Genomic DNA, 17765 nt, shown 5'->3' with positions numbered 1-17765 from the left:
AGCCGTAGTGTTACACATACAGTATAAGCTTTTATTAATCTGGAAGCACGTCAGAGTATCAGTTTTTATTAAACGGCAGTCATATTTAAGGTTTTTCACCATGTGTTATTTTACTATATAGTGAAACATGATTGTATAATTTCAGAAAATCATTTTAAGAATTTGCGCATTCTAAGAATAACAGCAATAATGCACACTGGTTTAGTTTTAAGGTTTTGAGTAGTGCAGCTCAGTGGGTAGAACTGTCACTTCACGCCTCGAGTTCTGGGCGGTTTGGGTCACTGTATCTAGTCAGGTTCTCCTGGTGGTCTGCAGCTTAATCCCTGCAGTCCAAAGAAACACAGTGAAAGCTAAACTGTATCCCTGAGCTGTGAAGGGTGTGTGACTGCATGTGTGTGATGGACGGGAATCCTGTGCAGTGCAGGGTGTGTGACTGCATGTGCGTGTGATGGACGAGAATCCTGTGCAGTGCAGGGTGTGTGACTGCATGTGTGTGATGGACGGGAATCCTGTGCAGTGCAGGGTGTGTGACTGCATGCGTGTGATGGACGGGAATCCTGTGCAGTGCAGGGTGTGTGACTGCATGCGTGTGATGGACGGGAATCCTGTGCAGTGCAGGGTGTGTGATTGCATGCGTGTGATGGACGGGAATCCTGTCCGATGTTCATCCCTGTCCCCTATGCTGCCTGTGACAGGTCCCTTGGCAAGGATAAAATGGTGAATAATGTTAGTACGCCGTACTTGTTTCTAGTACAGAATCTAACCCGAAATTAAGGATATAATACAACAGTGCTGTCATTTATTTCAAACGTCACATCTTGTTCATTTTACAGGTTGTGTTGGTCGTTGCGGGACACCAATGGGAAGCCAATACTTCTTTAAACCTCCGAATGGTATTAGAACAAAAGAAAGCTTAAATACATTAACGTAATCAGGAGGAGGGCAGAATGTGCCCGTGATGAGCTGGCTGTAGCGTGGAGATCATGCTCACAGAAGACATGCTCCAACAGGCGATGAGTCTCTGCACCTACACCTGCAAAGGAGGGCGCCGCTTAATCCCTCGCAGGTGACATGGCCTGCCTACAGAAACCCAGGCAGCGGCCATCAACACAAGGGCTCATGTATGAATCCGAAAAATGGAACAGGGGGCTGCTCTTTCTGATGTACTCAGGGCCAGACTGGGATTTTTAAAAAGTGTTCGTTGTGCCTAGGCGCGCCCAGCAGTAGATCGTGAGCATTGGAGTTGCATTATAAATGCCGAGGATTCAATGGCAGATACGGTCATGTGCCTTTAGTTTTTCAACCTGAATTTGACATTTGTTAAACCATTAAAAAATACATTTTTTTTACAGTATGAATGTGACAGTAAAAAGTAAAGGAATTAAATAATCGAAGTCAAACATAAAAAGAATTCTGTGCTTCAGAGATGGCTCACAGAATGGAAAATGAAGCAGAAATGAAGCTTTATGGTAATATTCTGTATGACTGCTGTGTGTATATACACAAATCCAGCAGAGATTTGTTTTTATGACTGAAATCACCATGAATGGTAAGATGGAAAAGTCATGTAAATTCAATAACTTACCATGCTGCATCCATTCGTTCTTCAGACGCTGTAAATCAGGGTCATGCTCATTCCTGGTCTCTTTTTCCAAAAAATAAAGCGTTAATTCCATCATTCTATAATTAAATTTATTAAATCATTGCATCCACGTAATTATGCTGAAATTTTGGTTAAAGACCTCAAGGTACCATACAAGAATGCAGCTCACCTTCAGAGTCATTCCACAGCAGCTGTTTGAGCTTCTGAAGAGCTTGTGTTAAGCTCTCCAACTGGTCGTGTAGATGCATGTTCTCTTCAATCAGAGCATGGATGGTATCCTGCAGTTCAAAGGTGTCCCCACATTTAGGAAACGTGGACACCACCCATAAGGTGAATGCTAGTTGAATAATGCACATCCTGTCGGGTTCCTTCAAACCGTAGGCACACTAATTCATAATGCACTCTACGTGGCGTTTGATATTTCTATGTTTGAAGGGAGCCACATTAAATCCCTTGCTTTCACACAGGGGACTTTGAAGCAAACAAGCCAATGCACATGTACCAACGCAATGATGCCTCAGAGGCCTGAGCTGATGGGACGTCAGTAAGATATTTCTAGAAATCAATCCCATTGTCCTACATCGCAGAACACAGCTGGAGTTCAGCACAACCGAGCCTCAAGCTGCCATTATTTCGAGGGCAATGACTTTATTCTCTTAATCGGGATGTTAATAAATGCAGAAATGAACCTCAGGCTCTCTCAGACTTCGCTATGATATTAAGAGAGGGAAGCCCATTATTAGTGTAACACCAACAGTAAACGCTAGAACTGCAATATCGTGCTAATTAGTCATGTCGAATTTGAACTTCCAAGAGCTCAAACTGAAATTCATTCACATTCACGAGAAGTTCACTATCCGGCCACTGGTTAAATATTTTAAAACTCAAAATCAGATTTGAAGTACAAGGCTTTGCCCTAGTTAAAACCCCATACCGACAGTAAATCAATGACTCTTCCTATAATTACGCGCCCTGCCTGGAGCCGCCTTTGTTGTGTTTACTTACAGCCCAGCGCATGCAGCAGAGGGCGAGGCTCTAACAGGACTTTCTCGCATCATCACTCCCACGCAGCTCATGCCCTTTTGGCAGCTCTGCTGCGCTTCGGCTTCACCATCGCAGGCTTCTGGCTTCTGAAAACGGCACTGGCGCAGCAAAAGGCCGCCTGCAAACACCCGACACCCACAGCAAACCGCCATCTTAGCGCCAAAACGCCCAGCTGGCCTGTAAACTTAAAGCAGTATTAGCTCCGCCCTTAATATACAAAATATGGACAAAAGTATTGGGACACCTGTAGTAATTACAGAAATTGGCCACGTGAGCAGAGTTGCCAAATCTCACACATCTGGCATAATACTCACGCTTTCATAGACCCTCATGCTCATGCAAGAAATCTTACAGCAAATCTAAATTATTATATTATAAACCTAAAATTACGTCAAAAGCATTGGGATAGTTTGCAAACCCTACAGACCATTTACAGTTACTAAAACTGTTACATAAATATAAATCAGTGTGCAGACTGTCTGAAACTGAAAATCTCACACCAGCCAGCTCACCAACGTTGGCATCCCTGCCAGAGTGGGTCATACAGAGGAGGTTCGTCAGCCCGACACGGTCACTGGACACCTTTCCGTCAAGTCGGCTCTCCCACACTGCTATCCTGCTACAGTTGCCCTGGATGAAGTGACATCTGGGACAATTTAAGCTGCAGGGTGGGGGCCAGAGAAGCTCACAGAAAGGGATCTGATCACCCAGTATCAATACCCAACCTGAATGGCAGCAAATCCCACCAGCAATGTTCCAACATCTAATGGAAAGCCTTCCCAGAAGAGCACAGGCTATTACAGCAAGTAAAGGTCTTAGCCAACTTCATATCATTACCTTATGATTCAGTGAAATGTTGGACAGGCTGCTGTCCCGATACTTTTGTCAATAGAGTCTATGTTCCTGTCAAATACAGCCATGTGATTGGACACACACCATGCACTAGTCTTTCCGGTAGCAATTCTTGCAAAGGACGTGTCTCTGACTGCTCAGGATGGCGTGCCAGTTCTTGTTGATGGCAATCTTCTAATATAACAAGTCATTCCAGAGCCAGAATATACACATTAACCTTTATTTAAAAAGCTTATTTATATTAAAATTAAGTAACAGTTTATTCCATTAAAACTAAAGGAGTTCCTGGACTTCAGGTTGTTAGATTACAAAACACAGACGAAGCATAAGTAGAGCTCGACTGCTTCCTTCCTTTGAAAAACCGTAACACTGGTGGGACCGGTGCCAGCCCTGTAATTAATGTCAATAGCTTTGTGCAGCCATCCTCTGTTGTGGTGTCATTGTGTTGTAATGTCACATACAGTGTGATGTACATAGGCGCAATATGCGCCACCTTGTGGCTAATTTAAATGTAATTTATTGTTGCTCAATGCGACGCAATCCTTTACCTGTATCACAGTATACATATCTTTGTTTTGTACACATTACGAAACACTGTATGAACAAAAGGCAATCATAATACATGATTACATAATACATGTCATAAAACATAAGACATGCTTGCACACACCTGGATGAGGGGAGAACATGCATATTAATAGCTCTGAAAATAAGGTCTCTGTAAAACGTAAAGAAACGTAAGACCAGCTTAGATAAGCAAATGAAATGTAACCGATTATCTCCAAAAGAAGCGTCTGGGACAGCCAAATATTAAAGTCAGTGTGGACTGTCAGACCATTGCTGAATATTTTAAGCAGTTGAGGGGAAACTATAAACACATAGCAGAACCGTGTTACCTTCCCTAACAAGAGTTGGAGCGGAAGGAAGCTACTTTACAATGGGGCTTTCAAGATCCTTGCGCGTAAGAAAAAAAATCTTGATACTTGTAATATAATTCAAACTCTTCTAATTGTGCTATTATGTTTTACATACAGTATTGTATCCATATATTTATGACAAATATAAATGTGAAATTTAAGGGAATCTTGTCATACAAGCTATGCACTATTTAAGTATGATCTCGGATGGATATTGACAGTAAAGTGTTTGCCGCGGCAAGTAAGTCTTATTGCGTCATCAGTTTGCGCCGGGTAAATAAACACCATTGAGTACAATAAAAAAATGGAGCTCAACAATGTCGATTTTTTGTGAGATTAGTTGGATGCATGCACATACATAAGTAAGCTGCTACTTTATTGACGTGTGGCCATTGCATAACTATTTTAACTTGGTGGTTTAGGCACTTGTGTGAATGAGTTAGCAAGCTAGTAATGGCGTGGATAGTGAGTAATAGGGCTGTATTAAGGTTTAGGATTCAGATTACTTGTCGCGAACTAGAAATAAAATAAGCACTTAATTCACTGGAGGAATAATGTTTTATTGAATGTATTTAGCTCCTGTCGCAACGTTATACATCTCTGAGGAATATAAATATTAGCTTATTCATCCTGCTTTGGCTGGTAAAGTAAGCCATTGTGGATAGTGTTTACTATTTATCTTTACATTACTTATGAAAAAAGGTACCTTGGATAAAGACATATCTCCATCACTATAGAAATCGAAAACGATTAAAAAGTAAAAAATAGTAACACAACAACTACGTCTACTTATTTCAATCGAAAGTATGTTAAAGAAAGAATATATTGAAATAATATCGTTTATAAAATACCTTAAATATGGGTATAAAAGTATTAGTGCTGGCAAGCAGCAAACCAAAAAACGCCACATTTTATTAATAAAGCGTTGCCTCCTGTGTTTTCCTGTCACTTCTACCCCTAGCTTTACCAACCAGAGCCGAAATTTCCATTACAAGGTACTTCCTGTTAAATAAGAACTGCGCTTATCCATTATGAAATGGTAATGCTGCACGCTCGTTTCACGGGCTATCCTAATATATCCTGTATTGTTATGTTTTTTTTTTTTTTGCAAAGAAGAGAATGAATAATCATATCGACAGAGAAGACTGAAAACCAGTTTGATAATGGAAGAGGAAGAGGATGTCGAGGAGCTGGGGGAACGGATCTATAAATTGATTTATCCTGGATATTCGAACATGGCAGGAAAACTTACGGGTATGTCCACGGACAATGTTTCTGCCCCGAGGGAATATGCAGAGGGAAATATGACTCAGAAATAATCGCGGATGCGTTGCAGTATTGTAACATCGTGTTGTATTGTGACATTGTGATTTCATGGCAGTCAGTTATTAGCATCTAACTAGACTGTTGTTTTACTGCTGATTTTGAGTTAAGAGTAGTAGGTGTAAGTCCTGCCCCCGGGTCCTGCAGGAATGTTGCTGGAGCTGCCCAGCTGTGTGCTGGCACAGATGCTGCAGGATGAGAGCATGTTGGCCAAGGCTGTGGAGAAAGCACTCAGTGCCCTGCAGCCTTCTCAGCACACCGGGTGGGTGGGTCAGGAGCAGTGCTCCACAACCCTCCGTCAATTTCCTGCAAGAAATTATGCGACGTTCATCCGAATTGAACTTCTATCTGAAGTGGTTGGTATTACGAAGCTGATCTTTAAATCTTTTACCTTTGACGTCTGGGCAGTAAGATGGAAGCTGAAGGAGAGGATGCAGTGTCAGCATCCTCAGACTCTCTGGGTGAGCAGCTCTATGAACTCGTGGACACCCACAACACCGGCTTCACAGAGAAAATCACAGGTGTGTATGAGCGTAGTGTGGCCCAAGGCGGAGAGCTGGTTCCCAGGCCGCTCTGCTCAGTAATCTGTTTGCTGTCTGATGCGATTCAAACACATTTCTAACTTTGTTGGAATAACATTGTAAAATGTATTATCTTGTTACTTCCTCAGTTCTTTTTAGCCATCAGCTTCCATGTGGGGCATCATTTAGTGACGATACATTATTTACTATTTTCACTTGATTGTGCTTTGATCAGGCATGTTACTGGAGCAGAGGAAAGAGGACGTGCAGAAACTCCTGTCAGACCGCGGTCTTCTGGAAGAGGGGATTAAAGTCGCACTAAAGACGCTGGAGGAGTACGTTTTACCGTCATTTTTGCATGTCTGTTCATTAAACATGTATAGTGTATGTGGTATTTACATTATAGAGATTATTCAAGATTCGGTCTAAAATTGGAAGAAAAATCCTCTGGTTTGAATTTGAGGGAGAATTTGTTGGATTTTCTGAAAAGATTTACACTGTAAATTACAATATAAAGCAAACTTACGTTAAATATATAACATGGTGATTAATATCATGTTTTACTACATGTAAAATATCAGAAGCTTTTCAAATGTCGTAACTATGGTTTCCTTTATAGACAGAACTCTTCGGAAACTGATGTGAGCGACAGCTCAGATCCTGATGACATAGACAGGATGGGAGAGAAGCTCTTTGCGATCGTGCAACAGATCGACGCTCAAAACTGTGCTGACATTACGGGTGAGTGAGCTGCTGTCTGAAGACACCAAACAGGCCTCCTCCTCACTGTGTCAGGTCTGATGGCTTGAGCACCCCTGTGGGACCGATACTCCAGAATACATAGTACATGATTGGGCTGACTGGATAATTTCAAAAGAGTTTCCTTTTCCTAAATAATAGGGTCTGGGTAGAAAGGGGGTGAGCTTGACATAATTTTTAAACACAAAAAAAAGAGTCATTTTGGAGGATGTGAAAATAAATGTTTTGTGGGACAAAATAAACCAAACAGGAGAGATAACTGGTGTGCAAATTTATGGGAAACAAAATATTGATTGATTTATCTATACTGTGGAGCAGAACAGACAGGTCACCTGACTGTCACATGACTCTCCTTTATGGCTGTCACGTGACTGTCCTTTATGGCTGTCACGTGACTCTCCTTTATGGCTGTCACGTGACTCTCCTTTATGGCTGTCACGTGACTCTCCTTTATGGCTGTCACGTGACTCTCCTTTATGGCTGTCACGTGACTCTCCTTTATGGCTGTCACGTGATTCTCCTTTATGGTAAGGCTGGAAGCCGCTTGCCCCAAAGTGTAATGGCGTAGCTGATCACTTTCTGGTGCTTCTTTTTCTTTTTACTGGCAGGAATGCTTCTGGAAATGGAGCCTAAGATTCTCAGGCAGCTTTTCTGTGACCGATCCATGCTGGAGGCAGCCGTTAAGAGAGCCCAGGCAGCCATAGTCACAGCAGCCCACACAGCCGTGTAGGTGATGCAGCTTCTACCCAGTGTGTTAAAGGAGCCCCAGATTTTGGCTGAACCTTAAATAGCTTTTTGGTGCAAGTCTTAAGTGTCAAATGTCCGCTGTTAAAAATTGCCAACAATCCTCAACGGTTACTAATTTGCATTTTTGATTTTTATTGCATTGTCTCATTTATGAGAGATAAAGTTTTGAGTTTAATTTTAATATTGCTGCTTGATTTTTTTTGTGTAATCTTGGTTTCGGCAAATTTCTAAATTCTTTGATACTGACATGATTTTAACATTTTTTGTTATAAATGTCATGCATTTTGAAGAGCTGTAATAAAGCAGAAAGCCTGAGTGGAAAACAATAGTCATTCCCAGACTGCAGTATATCGCCTGCGAGGGATTCCAGCACACATTCATCCCCTGAAAGGAATTTCTGGATGTCTGGATGCACTGGATGTCTGGGTGTGGATCTGTATGATTTTAATGTATCAAATTCCTTTTGAATGTACAGTAGATCACAAAAGCATATTTAATGTGCAACGCATCTCCTAAATTAACCTGATTTTTGTTGTTGTAGCATGATGGTTATGTTGCACTGGGTCTATGTAAAACATGTTGTATTAGGTGTTTCTTTGTCATTTATTGATTTATTGTGTTGATTTGTTAATATGTAAAATAAATTGTTTTAAATGATGTTTTTATTTGTTGGTGGGTGTGTGTGGTGTTGTGATTGATCAGATTTACAGCTGCTTTTGTCTCTTGAAATCCTTACACCCATCTTCCAAACTCCTACCCTGGACATGACCTTCAGGGGCCTGGAGCCTGTCCCAGGACGCACAGGTACGATTTAGCATACTATGTGCCGAGATACAGCATCAATGCTTGAGCTGAACCTTGCAGCAGCAGGAATGTGAGGGGTGTGAGTGCGCGCGAAAGGTCGCCGGTTCAAATCACGTGGTCGGCTGACCCTGATCTCTCAATCGTTTGTCGCTTTGGATAAAATTGCCTGTTAGCTTTATAGCCAGCCTGCCTGTACACACCGTGGACCACGCAGGGTTTAGTAAGCTGCTCCTACTTGGATGATGAGCAATGCCTCCCTGCAGTTACCTAACCCAGACAGTTAGTGGCACCACTGCGCTGGCCTAGAAATTAATTCGCATAATATAGACAGATATCTGTTTTCATTTTCGTCTCACCCTATACAGAAAAACATAGTTTTTTTGCAGGCTGTATGGATATACACAGATCAAATTGCACCATTGCAAATGATCGCAATACCTGCAGGTAAATATATCAGATTTGCTGCTGCAGCAGAGTAACAGCACAGCCACATCCAAGGAAGTTGGGTGACAGACAGCAAAATCATTGTCCAATTTATGTAATTTAAAGTGTGATTAAACGCTGGAATTTGTAGGTCATCAGTCAGTGGAAGAATCGTGAAATTTTCTCTTAGGATGCTAGAGTGTCAGCAATTATTTTTCACTGATAGTCTCAAATGGCTGTTTTTTTAGGTAAATACAGTATTTGCAGGAATGAGCTCTCATTTTGTCCGAGATCGACAGTCAATCTTGCGAAGGTGTTTTGCATATGACCGAGTTCATTTAATCTCACAGGCAGAAGTACCAGACCTTTTGAAATTCACAAAAATTTTGGTAGCTGTTTTATTTCTTCATATATTTTGTATATTATTACACTGATATCAGGGTCTGTTTATTATGTGTACAATTAATTACATGTTAAAATTACAATTAGTACACAATTTTGAGGACTTTTGCGTGCAGTACTTTCATTAAAAGCTGCAGGCAGGTATCATTTCTGCAGCAATGTCATATTCACCGTTCATTTATGGCGGCTGAGATGTTTGGTTAAGGCTGAATAAAGGCGAGATGGATAAAATCGAAAACGTTACAAAAGCTATTTTTTTTGGAGTCAAAGTATTCAAAGCTCAATGGCTACATCTTTTTCTGGACTGTAAATACAGTGGAAAGAATTGGTAGAAAATGCTTTTGTCCTTCACAGCTGTCAGTGAGAAATGTCAAAGGCACAGTTAGTAACCTTTAAGCTCACAGTAGCAGTTGATTAAAAAGACAATGTATCGCTGATGTCATTAAGGAAAAGCTCTTCAGCGGCCACTGCTCCTGTTGTATAAATATGGTTTTAATTGATCTAGCTGCTTCATGGTGGTGCAGTGGTTAGCACTGCTGCCTCACCCCTCTGGGACCCAGGTTCGAGTCTCCCCAATGGCCCCATGTGTGCGGAGTTTGCATGTTCTTCCTGTGTTGTCATGGGGTTTCCACTGGGTTTACCTCACAGTCCAAAGACATGCTGAGGTTAATTGGAGTTACCAAATTGCCCATAGGTGTGAGTGAATGGTGTGTGAGTGACTGGTGTGTGAGTGTGCCCGGTTTGTCAGTGTGCCCTGTGATGGCTTGGTGCCCCATCCTGGTTTGTTCCCTGCCCAGGCCCCCTTGTGACCCTGAACAGGGTAATGGATGGACAGACATTACACTGGGTGTATCAAAGGCCCTGCCACTGGTGAATGACATTGGGTATGTTACCAAGGCAGACCTTTAAGGCAATGACATCATCACGATGGCTGGTCTCACATGGGGAAACTGGCCCAGGCTCTGATTCCCTTTTAACTTTGGTCCTCAGCAAATACTGCTAGGAATGTCCAGTAGGATAAATAGTCGAGTCCACTTGGAAAAACAGGAAATTAGCCCAGTGATCTCCAAAACGCGAGTCACTGGAACCAAATAAGAGACAAACGTAATACACATTCACCGTGCTGGTTAAACGTGAATGTAGGAAACATTAATGTACAGCATCTACATGCATTAGTGTAAGGCTGATTAAATATGTAAATAAGGTGACCAGATAACCCATGTCAGGGAGGACACTTTCGGCTGGGACACGGTTTGTAAGCTACCTTTTCAATCAAAAGGACCTGGATTTCACTTATGCACACAGTTCTTCCTGTGTGCTGATTGGTCAGTCTCCTATATTCATCTATGTGACAGTAATGTTAATACGAAATGGTTGGATGAATATTTCAATCAAGGAAACACACCAGTGAAAGCACAAAAACTAAATAGCCAAGCAAAGGAGCCTTTCAGTTTTAAAACAGTTTGTTAAACGCAAAGCAACGTGTCCACATGACAGGGACTACCTGGTCATCCTAATGGAAGTTAATGAGAAGACATTGAGGTCGAAGCAGTTCTGTGGAGGAGTGAGTCGCAAAGGTCGGCTGGCAGTGTAAGCAGAGGACCAGCTCTTCCAAACACCAAGGTCCTTTGGCTTCTGCGGTGTGCAGCACAGCAGCTGTCCTCACTGAAGAGTCTCTCTTCCTTTGCAACCTCCATGGCTGAGATCATCTGCTGCTCTTCTTTGCCTGCGATATGCCGATCTTCCACGTGCGGAGTCACTCCGGTCCCTTTGCTCAGGAGACGGAGCAGACGGTGCTGTTTTTCTGGCTCTTCATGGCCTCCCTCCTCTTCAGCTCCCTGCTGATCCTCCTGCGGATGCCCTCCAAGTACAGCTCCCTGTCGAACTGGCCGGCCCCAAGCGGAATGCTGGAAGACAAGGGAACCAGTCGGAAAGCGCTTAGATATCTATGGTGGATGCTGGATGCACAAACGCTTCACCTTTGCAGTAACAAACACAAAATCACATCCTCAGCTTCATAAATCTACATCCTGCTATGCAGAAGATGCGGGTCTGTTACTCACTTGTCTCTTCCAGGGCGAAGTTTGACCTGGAAAATCCCGATGACAGGGCGGTGATCGGATGTCCTGATGGACGAACAGCAGCTGTACTTCACTACAGTTATATCGTCCTTTTGCCTGCTCCGAAACAGAACACGGTCCTACACCAAGGAACACGAGATGCAATGGGGTTACTACAGACATCTCCTTGGGGATAAAACATTATCAGCGGGGCGAAGAAATATACTGCAGAATGAAAGAGAGCACATGTGACCCCAGGAATAAGTAAAGCTGCAGCCACACTGGCCTCATCCACTTCCACTATATCTGTGTGATGCGAAAATCAGATTCTTCACTTCCTGTAGCAGAGTGATTTTGTGCCCATTTCATCTTAATTGAACTTTGACCCATAAATTTGCATAGCTCAGGGGTGGGGGATCACTGCATCCCTTATTAACTTCACTGCACCAACACTGCCCTGAAACGAAACGTCATACCCTGTGCCACGCCCTCTTCTGTTGGTCTAGTGTGGCCGCCCTTTAAGACAGGAATATTACACCACTTACCGTATAGGAGGGAATTCGTTTCTTTGAAGTTGTATCGTAAACATCACAGCCAATGTCAAACTTGTAGGTGGGCAGGAAGTTTATCGGTGCTTCCTGGAATCCTTTAAAGATGGAACCTACAGCAGAGCAGGAAGAGCTTCATGTCATTTAATGGCCATTCACTGTAGTCTAATAGGCTGGATCAAGGCCACCTTGAATTTTAGCATACCGGTCATGTTCTTTAATTCAACAATTAGTGAAATTATAAAGCGGCTGTGAATTTTCAGATGAGGTGATTAAGAAAAGGTAAACATGAAACTGGCGCTGTGCAGGCAGAGGCTGCACATTCCCCCCCGCGCGCGCACATTCCCCCCCGCGCGCGCACATTCCCCCACGCGCGCGCACATTCCCCCACGCGCGCGCACATTCCCCCCCGCGCGCGCACATTCCCCCCCGCGCGCGCACATTCCCCCCCCGCGCGCGCACATTCCCCCACGCGCGCGCACATTCCCCCACGCGCGCGCACATTCCCCCACGCGCGCGCACATTCCCCCCCCGCGCGCGCACATTCCCCCCCGCGCGCGCACATTCCCCCCCCCGCGCGCGCACATTCCCCCCCGCGCGCACACATTCCCCCACGCGCGCACACATTCCCCCCCGCGCGCACACATTCCCCCCCCGCGCGCACACATTCCCCCCCCGCGCGCACACATTCCCCCACGCGCGCACACATTCCCCCCCGCGCGCACACATTCCCCCCCGCGCGCACACATTCCCCCACGCGCGCACACATTCCCCCACGCGCGCACACATTCCCCCCCGCGCGCACACATTCCCCCCCGCGCGCACACATTCCCCCCCGCGCGCACACATTCCCCCACGCGCGCACACATTCCCCCCCGCGCGCACACATTCCCCCCCGCGCGCACACATTCCCCCACGCGCGCACACATTCCCCCACGCGCGCACACATTCCCCCCCGCGCGCACACATTCCCCCCCGCGCGCACACATTCCCCCCCGCGCGCGCACATTCTCCTCTCGCCAGCTTCACTGCACAGACTCTGTCTCTCTGGGATGTTCCCAATAATCTTACTGACTTGTTGCCAATTAACCTAATTAGTTGTGAGACATCCTACCAGGTGTTTTGTTTTAGCATCACACAACTTTCCCAGTTTTTTAAAAAAAATTTTTTTATGTGTTACTGTCATCAAATTCAAATTGATCATGTATTTGATATATTTGTCATAAAACAATAAAATCTCACTGTTTCAACAGATGATTTGTTGTCTTTTTGTCTATTTTCAATTAAATACGGGTTTATATGATTTGCAAATCATTGCATTCCGTTTAATTACATTTTACACAGCGTCCCAACTTTTTTGGAAACAGGGTTGTACTTCTCATGGAAAATTAGACGCTGAGCAGTGATTAACAGTAATGAAGGCCGAATGATTAATCTTAATGACATAATAACGTAAATGTCCATGGAACAAAACCGTGCTAATGTCTCCTTCTCAGAAGGTAATGTCCTGCACACGGATTCCTATACTGCACGTTTACGCTAATGAGCCAACATACCATCCCGCATTTCCTTAGCGAGCTGGTCGTACTGCAGCAATGGACCCCGGTCCGATTGCAGCTCTTTCAGGATGACTTCCACTCCCTCACGATCCTTTTCCAGACGGAAGTTGAAGTCCCCGAACCAGAACACTTCGTCAAATCTAGTCGTCACGTCCGCTGCAAAAATCAGAACGCGGTGTTAATCCTCACAGAAGACCCACCATGGCAGGTTATCCTGAGAGCCTGTCGTACTCACAGGAAGTGGAGCGATAAGGGTTGGTGTCAGGAAGGCTTCTGGGAAGGGCAAGGGCTTCAATGATCTTGTTATAGTCCAGAATTCTCTCATATACTTTGGCATCTCCAGCTTGAACAGAACAGAAATGGCAGAGTTTACATAATAAACAAAAGCTCCTACAAATGACACTTAATCCTGACCCATTTAATGTCACCAGCCACAACTGTCACCACTTGTTGTCTGAGTGCCCAAAAAACTCCCGGTAGATAAAAGCAAAGGCTAGCCAGATGGTATATTTGCAATGTTATGTTGCTAGTGCAATTGTCACATGACCAGAGCAATTTAATTCCTTCATGCTCCCCCATGGCAAGGAAATCGTTTGGATTAAACAGGTTAATAAAATGTGGGATTTTGATGACATGTCTACAGAAGGTTATGCGGGAATCTTTGAGGAACGTGTCTGCGGACCATGTGACAGCGTCACGCCTTGAGAGCAGGAAATCACACTCACAGGTGAAGTGGGAGGTAATGAAGAGGAACGAGGTGCCGAAGAAGGTCAGGCAGATTCCGACGGCGCCCTTGGTCTTGATCTGGGAGATGATGCGCGTGGTGACCGTGGCGTGTTCCACCTCTGCCATGGGACAAGGTCACAACATGGAAGCTTCAGCACAGAGAGCTGTTTCACTGAAACACTGCAACTTGGTGGCTTTCTGACTCGCACCTGAACAGAACCAGACGAGGTCCCTTCTAATAAAGACAGAAAGGTAAAGCACCCCATGAGTGGCCGCGTTTAGCATGACATAGTAAGGGCCCAGTGTTTCCTGAAGACGGGTTTCCCATTCTCTCCTGCTGAGACAGAAAGACACATACATAAGCCACAATTCAAAAAACGTCTGCCGGTTTAACTCTGGATATCTTTAAAAAATAATTTTTAATGGCCGCAAATCAGTTAATGTATTACAGCACCTGTCAGCACAGCCCTCCTGGACTCCAATAACGTAGACGTCCTGAGCAAATTCTGAGTCTGTAGGGAGCAAAAGGTCATCCAGATCGGCAGGGAGCCCCTGTGGACCAGAACGTACTGAGATGATATAATTCATTTCCTAGGTGGTGTAGCTGTCCTGAGAAGAACAGGCCATGTGAAAACCTGGCTCACCTTCTCCCCTTGCATGTTCCAAGTGGCAATGTAAATTCCCAGTCGCCTCTCTGGAAAATATCGGTCCAGTTCGTCGGCCCCAAGCAGTGCACCGTGTCCCAAAACGCTACCCTCCAGAAAGCTCCTAAATGAACACAGCATAGTGTGAGAGCCAAAGACTCAGTCATTACTTTGTCCACATTTTGCTGTGAATGAATGAGAATTAATCCCCACCAGATCCTCACACTAAACATGTTATTCTTCTCCTCTTTTTTATTAACAGTTTCCTCTAATCATTTATATATATCTTCATGTAAATTTACAAGTATGAAGCTCTGTTCAATGCTAGTTCTATAGTACAAATGAACAAATTCCTTAAGTGTTTGATTCTACAAATTTCAAGACAAAAATTCAGCCTGTTCAGTTTCCTACCAGGAAACTGGAATTGTACAAGTTTAAAACTTCCACAAAAGGTGAAAGGGCCCTACATTAAGCACCAGGGATTACAATGAGCGGCGAAAGCTTTAACAGACCTGTTTCTTACGTCTCTGGGTCGGATGGGGTTGAGCACACTGGAGGTAGACTTCATGGAGTTGAGGGAGGTGTTATCAGACACCATGGTCTCTAATAAGCGGCTGTCACTGAGGTTCCTGTGTAGGCATTCCGGTCCTGTTCTCCTTGTGTCGCCATAATCCACGCAATCCCTGTCAATGCGATTAGCCGTTCTTAAGGATGTGGAAGCAGTGCAGAGCTCCACTGCAGGCATGGGCCCTGAGGGATGTATTGGAGACAGGCGGATCTTGGAGGAGGCAGCGCTGTTCAATGTTGGTTCGCAGTTTTTGAAGCTCTTTTTGTCAGGATCCGACAAGCTGCCCCCGCGGTCTCTGGGCGGGCAGAGACTGACTGGCATGTCCGTAAGGCTCCCGTCTATGGACCACTGTCTGCTCGGAGACCGAGCAGAGCCATCAAAAGTAGGTGGGCCCAAGACATCATCCTGAAGGGAGTCTGATGAAGATCCGGTCCCTGTCCGGTCTGTCAGACTCTCCTGGCTTGTTTTAAGCGGCTTTATTCTCCTCCTTTTCACATTGGCCTCCAGTGATGAGTTTTTACTGGTTTTCATTAGACTGGGCGGCTTCGGGAGATGCTGATGTAGTGGTGAAGAAGAGTTGGCATTACCTCCATTGTCCACCTCGTCGGCAGGGAAGCGAAGGGCGTCATTGGAAGTCTCCTCATCATCTGTGCAAGACTTCTCAGACCGCTGCCCACTGCGCGATCTTCCAGTGCCCTCCCCTTCGGGTGTTCCTCCTGACCATACTCCGTTCAAAGTGTTCATTCTCATCTCCAGCACATCGCAGCCCCGTTACAAATTACTCATAATAATACTACAGCCTGTGCACATTTATCGCAGTAGGAAGGTGTTAACGCGGCATCATTCGTTGCTGTTTCAGGGCGACGACTCGTCAACTGTTAATACGGTAGGCTGTTAAATTGTAAATGTGTATTATAAAAGGACAATAGTTAAATATGTGCAAACATCATAAATAGCGTTAGCTAAAATAATCAAAATAAGTCCAAGTTGGTGTAAATGCTTGGAAAATGCACGATATTATTAGGGCCATGCACACGATATATGGACCAGGTTACCGTTAAAATTACAATATAAAAACAAACAATTTAATCAATTTAAGATCTAATTAACTATACGAAAAATGGCTCCCCTTATCAATAATCGTTATACATTATGCATGCATTTTGATAATTCGATTACTATTTGCACTTAACCATTCAGATAAAAGAAACAGTCTAAAACCACATGTGTAATATCAATAATCTGTGTTTCAGAGCCGGCTAGCTATGTTCCATTACAGTTAGCTTGGTAGCGTACTCGAGAGACAAAAAGAAAGGGAGACCTAAATCTGACGTTACAAACGCACCAAGCGGCTTTAACTTGGTATAAATAAATAATAGACGAGTACATTGATTCGCTATTAACAAAAAGCCGTGTTTTCCCCTTACGAAAACTAATAGAAGCCGGTTATTTAAATGCCCTTTCTGTCCGCTTAATTTAGAGCCGATGTATTACCGCTTACCAAAAGTTCGTGTTAAGGAAGCACTTAATTACATGTGTTGTTCATTCAAATGAGAGTAATATTAGCACGCTATTCTACAAAATTAAACAATAGAGTGCTTGTTTTCTTTTTTTGCTTTAGATAATACATACATCGCAAATGAATCACTTCCTTAGCAACGGGAGCACTCGTTACCAAGGAAAGACATCAGCAGTGCCGGAAGCGCGCTTCGGGGTTTACACAGCGCCCCCTTTCTAGTGGAGGAGCAACGTGATTCCTAACCCAACTGAAATTGCAACGTATTCGAATTAATAATCAACAGTAAAAGTTTAATGGAATCGTATTTATAAACCCGCCAAGATATACCTTAGTTAAAGTTACAGGGTCCTTTCAACTTCTCACAATCTGTTATGGGGAGAATTCGGATTTAACTGATACAGGGTTGCCAACTGTGGTCAGTTTACATGCATGTAACAATGGTATTATATGGTAAATTGCCTGTAGGGTTTGCAAACTACCCCAACACTTATAATGTAGCTAATCCATCTCCTACCGCTTTTCCAGGTCGGGTCGCAGAAGCAGCAGTCTAAGCAGGGAAACCCAGACTTCCCTCTCCCCGGCCACTTCGTCCAGCTCTTCCGGGGGAGTCCCGAGGCGTTCCCAGGCCAGCCGGGAGACATAGTCCCTCCAGCATGTCCTGCATCTTCCACGAGGCCTCCTTCCAGTGGGACATGCCCAGAACACCTCACCAGGGAGGCGTCCAGGAGGCATCCTACTCAGATGCC

General features: G+C 44.3%; 2 protein-coding genes and 1 long non-coding RNA gene across 11 annotated transcripts; 1 reads left to right on the top strand and 2 right to left on the bottom strand.

Annotated features, from left to right (window-relative positions):
• Positions 1–777: 777 nt before the first annotated feature.
• On the bottom strand, positions 778–4404 carry LOC125746046 (uncharacterized). 4 transcript variants are annotated; one of them, XR_007398830.1, is made up of 5 exons: positions 3160–4404; positions 2609–2765; positions 1773–1881; positions 1586–1645; positions 778–1033 (listed from the first exon to the last, which is right to left on the bottom strand). It is a non-coding gene; the product is annotated as an uncharacterized LOC125746046 (long non-coding RNA). The 4 variants fall into 4 exon arrangements; XR_007398831.1 differs by having other exon boundaries at positions 2609–3308; positions 3485–4404; XR_007398832.1 differs by having other exon boundaries at positions 2609–3673; positions 4170–4404.
• Positions 4405–4679: 275 nt separating this feature from the next.
• Positions 4680–8423, top strand: LOC125746736 (uncharacterized). Of its 5 annotated transcripts, none has more exons than XM_049021106.1 (9): positions 4680–4778; positions 5378–5411; positions 5533–5670; positions 5887–6001; positions 6148–6260; positions 6496–6595; positions 6880–7001; positions 7628–7745; positions 8057–8423. In XM_049021106.1, the coding sequence occupies exons 3-9, from the start codon at positions 5580–5582 to the stop codon at positions 8079–8081; spliced, it is 684 nt and encodes a 227-aa protein (XP_048877063.1). In that variant the 5' UTR covers positions 4680–4778; positions 5378–5411; positions 5533–5579; the 3' UTR covers positions 8082–8423. The 5 variants fall into 5 exon arrangements, with proteins under 5 accessions (XP_048877063.1, XP_048877062.1, XP_048877065.1 ...); XM_049021105.1 differs by having other exon boundaries at positions 5530–5670; XM_049021108.1 differs by lacking the exon at positions 5378–5411.
• Positions 8424–9359: 936 nt separating this feature from the next.
• inpp5e (inositol polyphosphate-5-phosphatase E) lies at positions 9360–17165 on the bottom strand. 2 transcript variants are annotated; one of them, XM_049020979.1, is made up of 10 exons: positions 15445–17165; positions 14933–15056; positions 14743–14840; positions 14498–14625; positions 14288–14407; positions 13798–13905; positions 13560–13718; positions 12001–12116; positions 11459–11595; positions 9360–11302 (listed from the first exon to the last, which is right to left on the bottom strand). In XM_049020979.1, exons 1-10 carry the CDS (start codon positions 16248–16250, stop codon positions 11170–11172), a joined length of 1929 nt encoding a protein of 642 aa, XP_048876936.1. In that variant the 5' UTR covers positions 16251–17165; the 3' UTR covers positions 9360–11169. The 2 variants fall into 2 exon arrangements, with proteins under 2 accessions (XP_048876936.1, XP_048876937.1); XM_049020980.1 differs by having other exon boundaries at positions 14498–14622.
• Positions 17166–17765: the final 600 nt, after the last annotated feature.

Source organism: Brienomyrus brachyistius, chromosome 7 (genome assembly GCF_023856365.1).
Source record: "Brienomyrus brachyistius isolate T26 chromosome 7, BBRACH_0.4, whole genome shotgun sequence".
NCBI classification, from domain to species: domain Eukaryota; kingdom Metazoa; phylum Chordata; class Actinopteri; order Osteoglossiformes; family Mormyridae; genus Brienomyrus; species Brienomyrus brachyistius.
This window is presented reverse-complemented; position numbering and strand designations above follow the sequence as displayed.

Excerpts from the sequence above, each read along its gene's own strand:
- LOC125746736 (XM_049021108.1), top strand. The coding sequence starts at position 5,580 with ATGGAAGAGGAAGAGGATGTCGAGGAGCTGGGGGAACGGATCTATAAA. Across the intron at positions 6,596-6,879 it reads GCACTAAAGACGCTGGAGGA|ACAGAACTCTTCGGAAACTG; the intron begins GTACGTTTTACC and ends TTTCCTTTATAG. Across the intron at positions 7,746-8,056 it reads ACAGCAGCCCACACAGCCGT|AGCTGTAATAAAGCAGAAAG; the intron begins GTAGGTGATGCA and ends TGCATTTTGAAG.
- inpp5e (XM_049020979.1), bottom strand. The coding sequence starts at position 16,250 with ATGAGAATGAACACTTTGAACGGAGTATGGTCAGGAGGAACACCCGAA. Across the intron at positions 14,841-14,932 it reads GGAACATGCAAGGGGAGAAG|GGGCTCCCTGCCGATCTGGA; the intron begins GTGAGCCAGGTT and ends TCTGGTCCACAG. Across the intron at positions 14,408-14,497 it reads CCTCGTCTGGTTCTGTTCAG|AGGTGGAACACGCCACGGTC; the intron begins GTGCGAGTCAGA and ends GTCCCATGGCAG.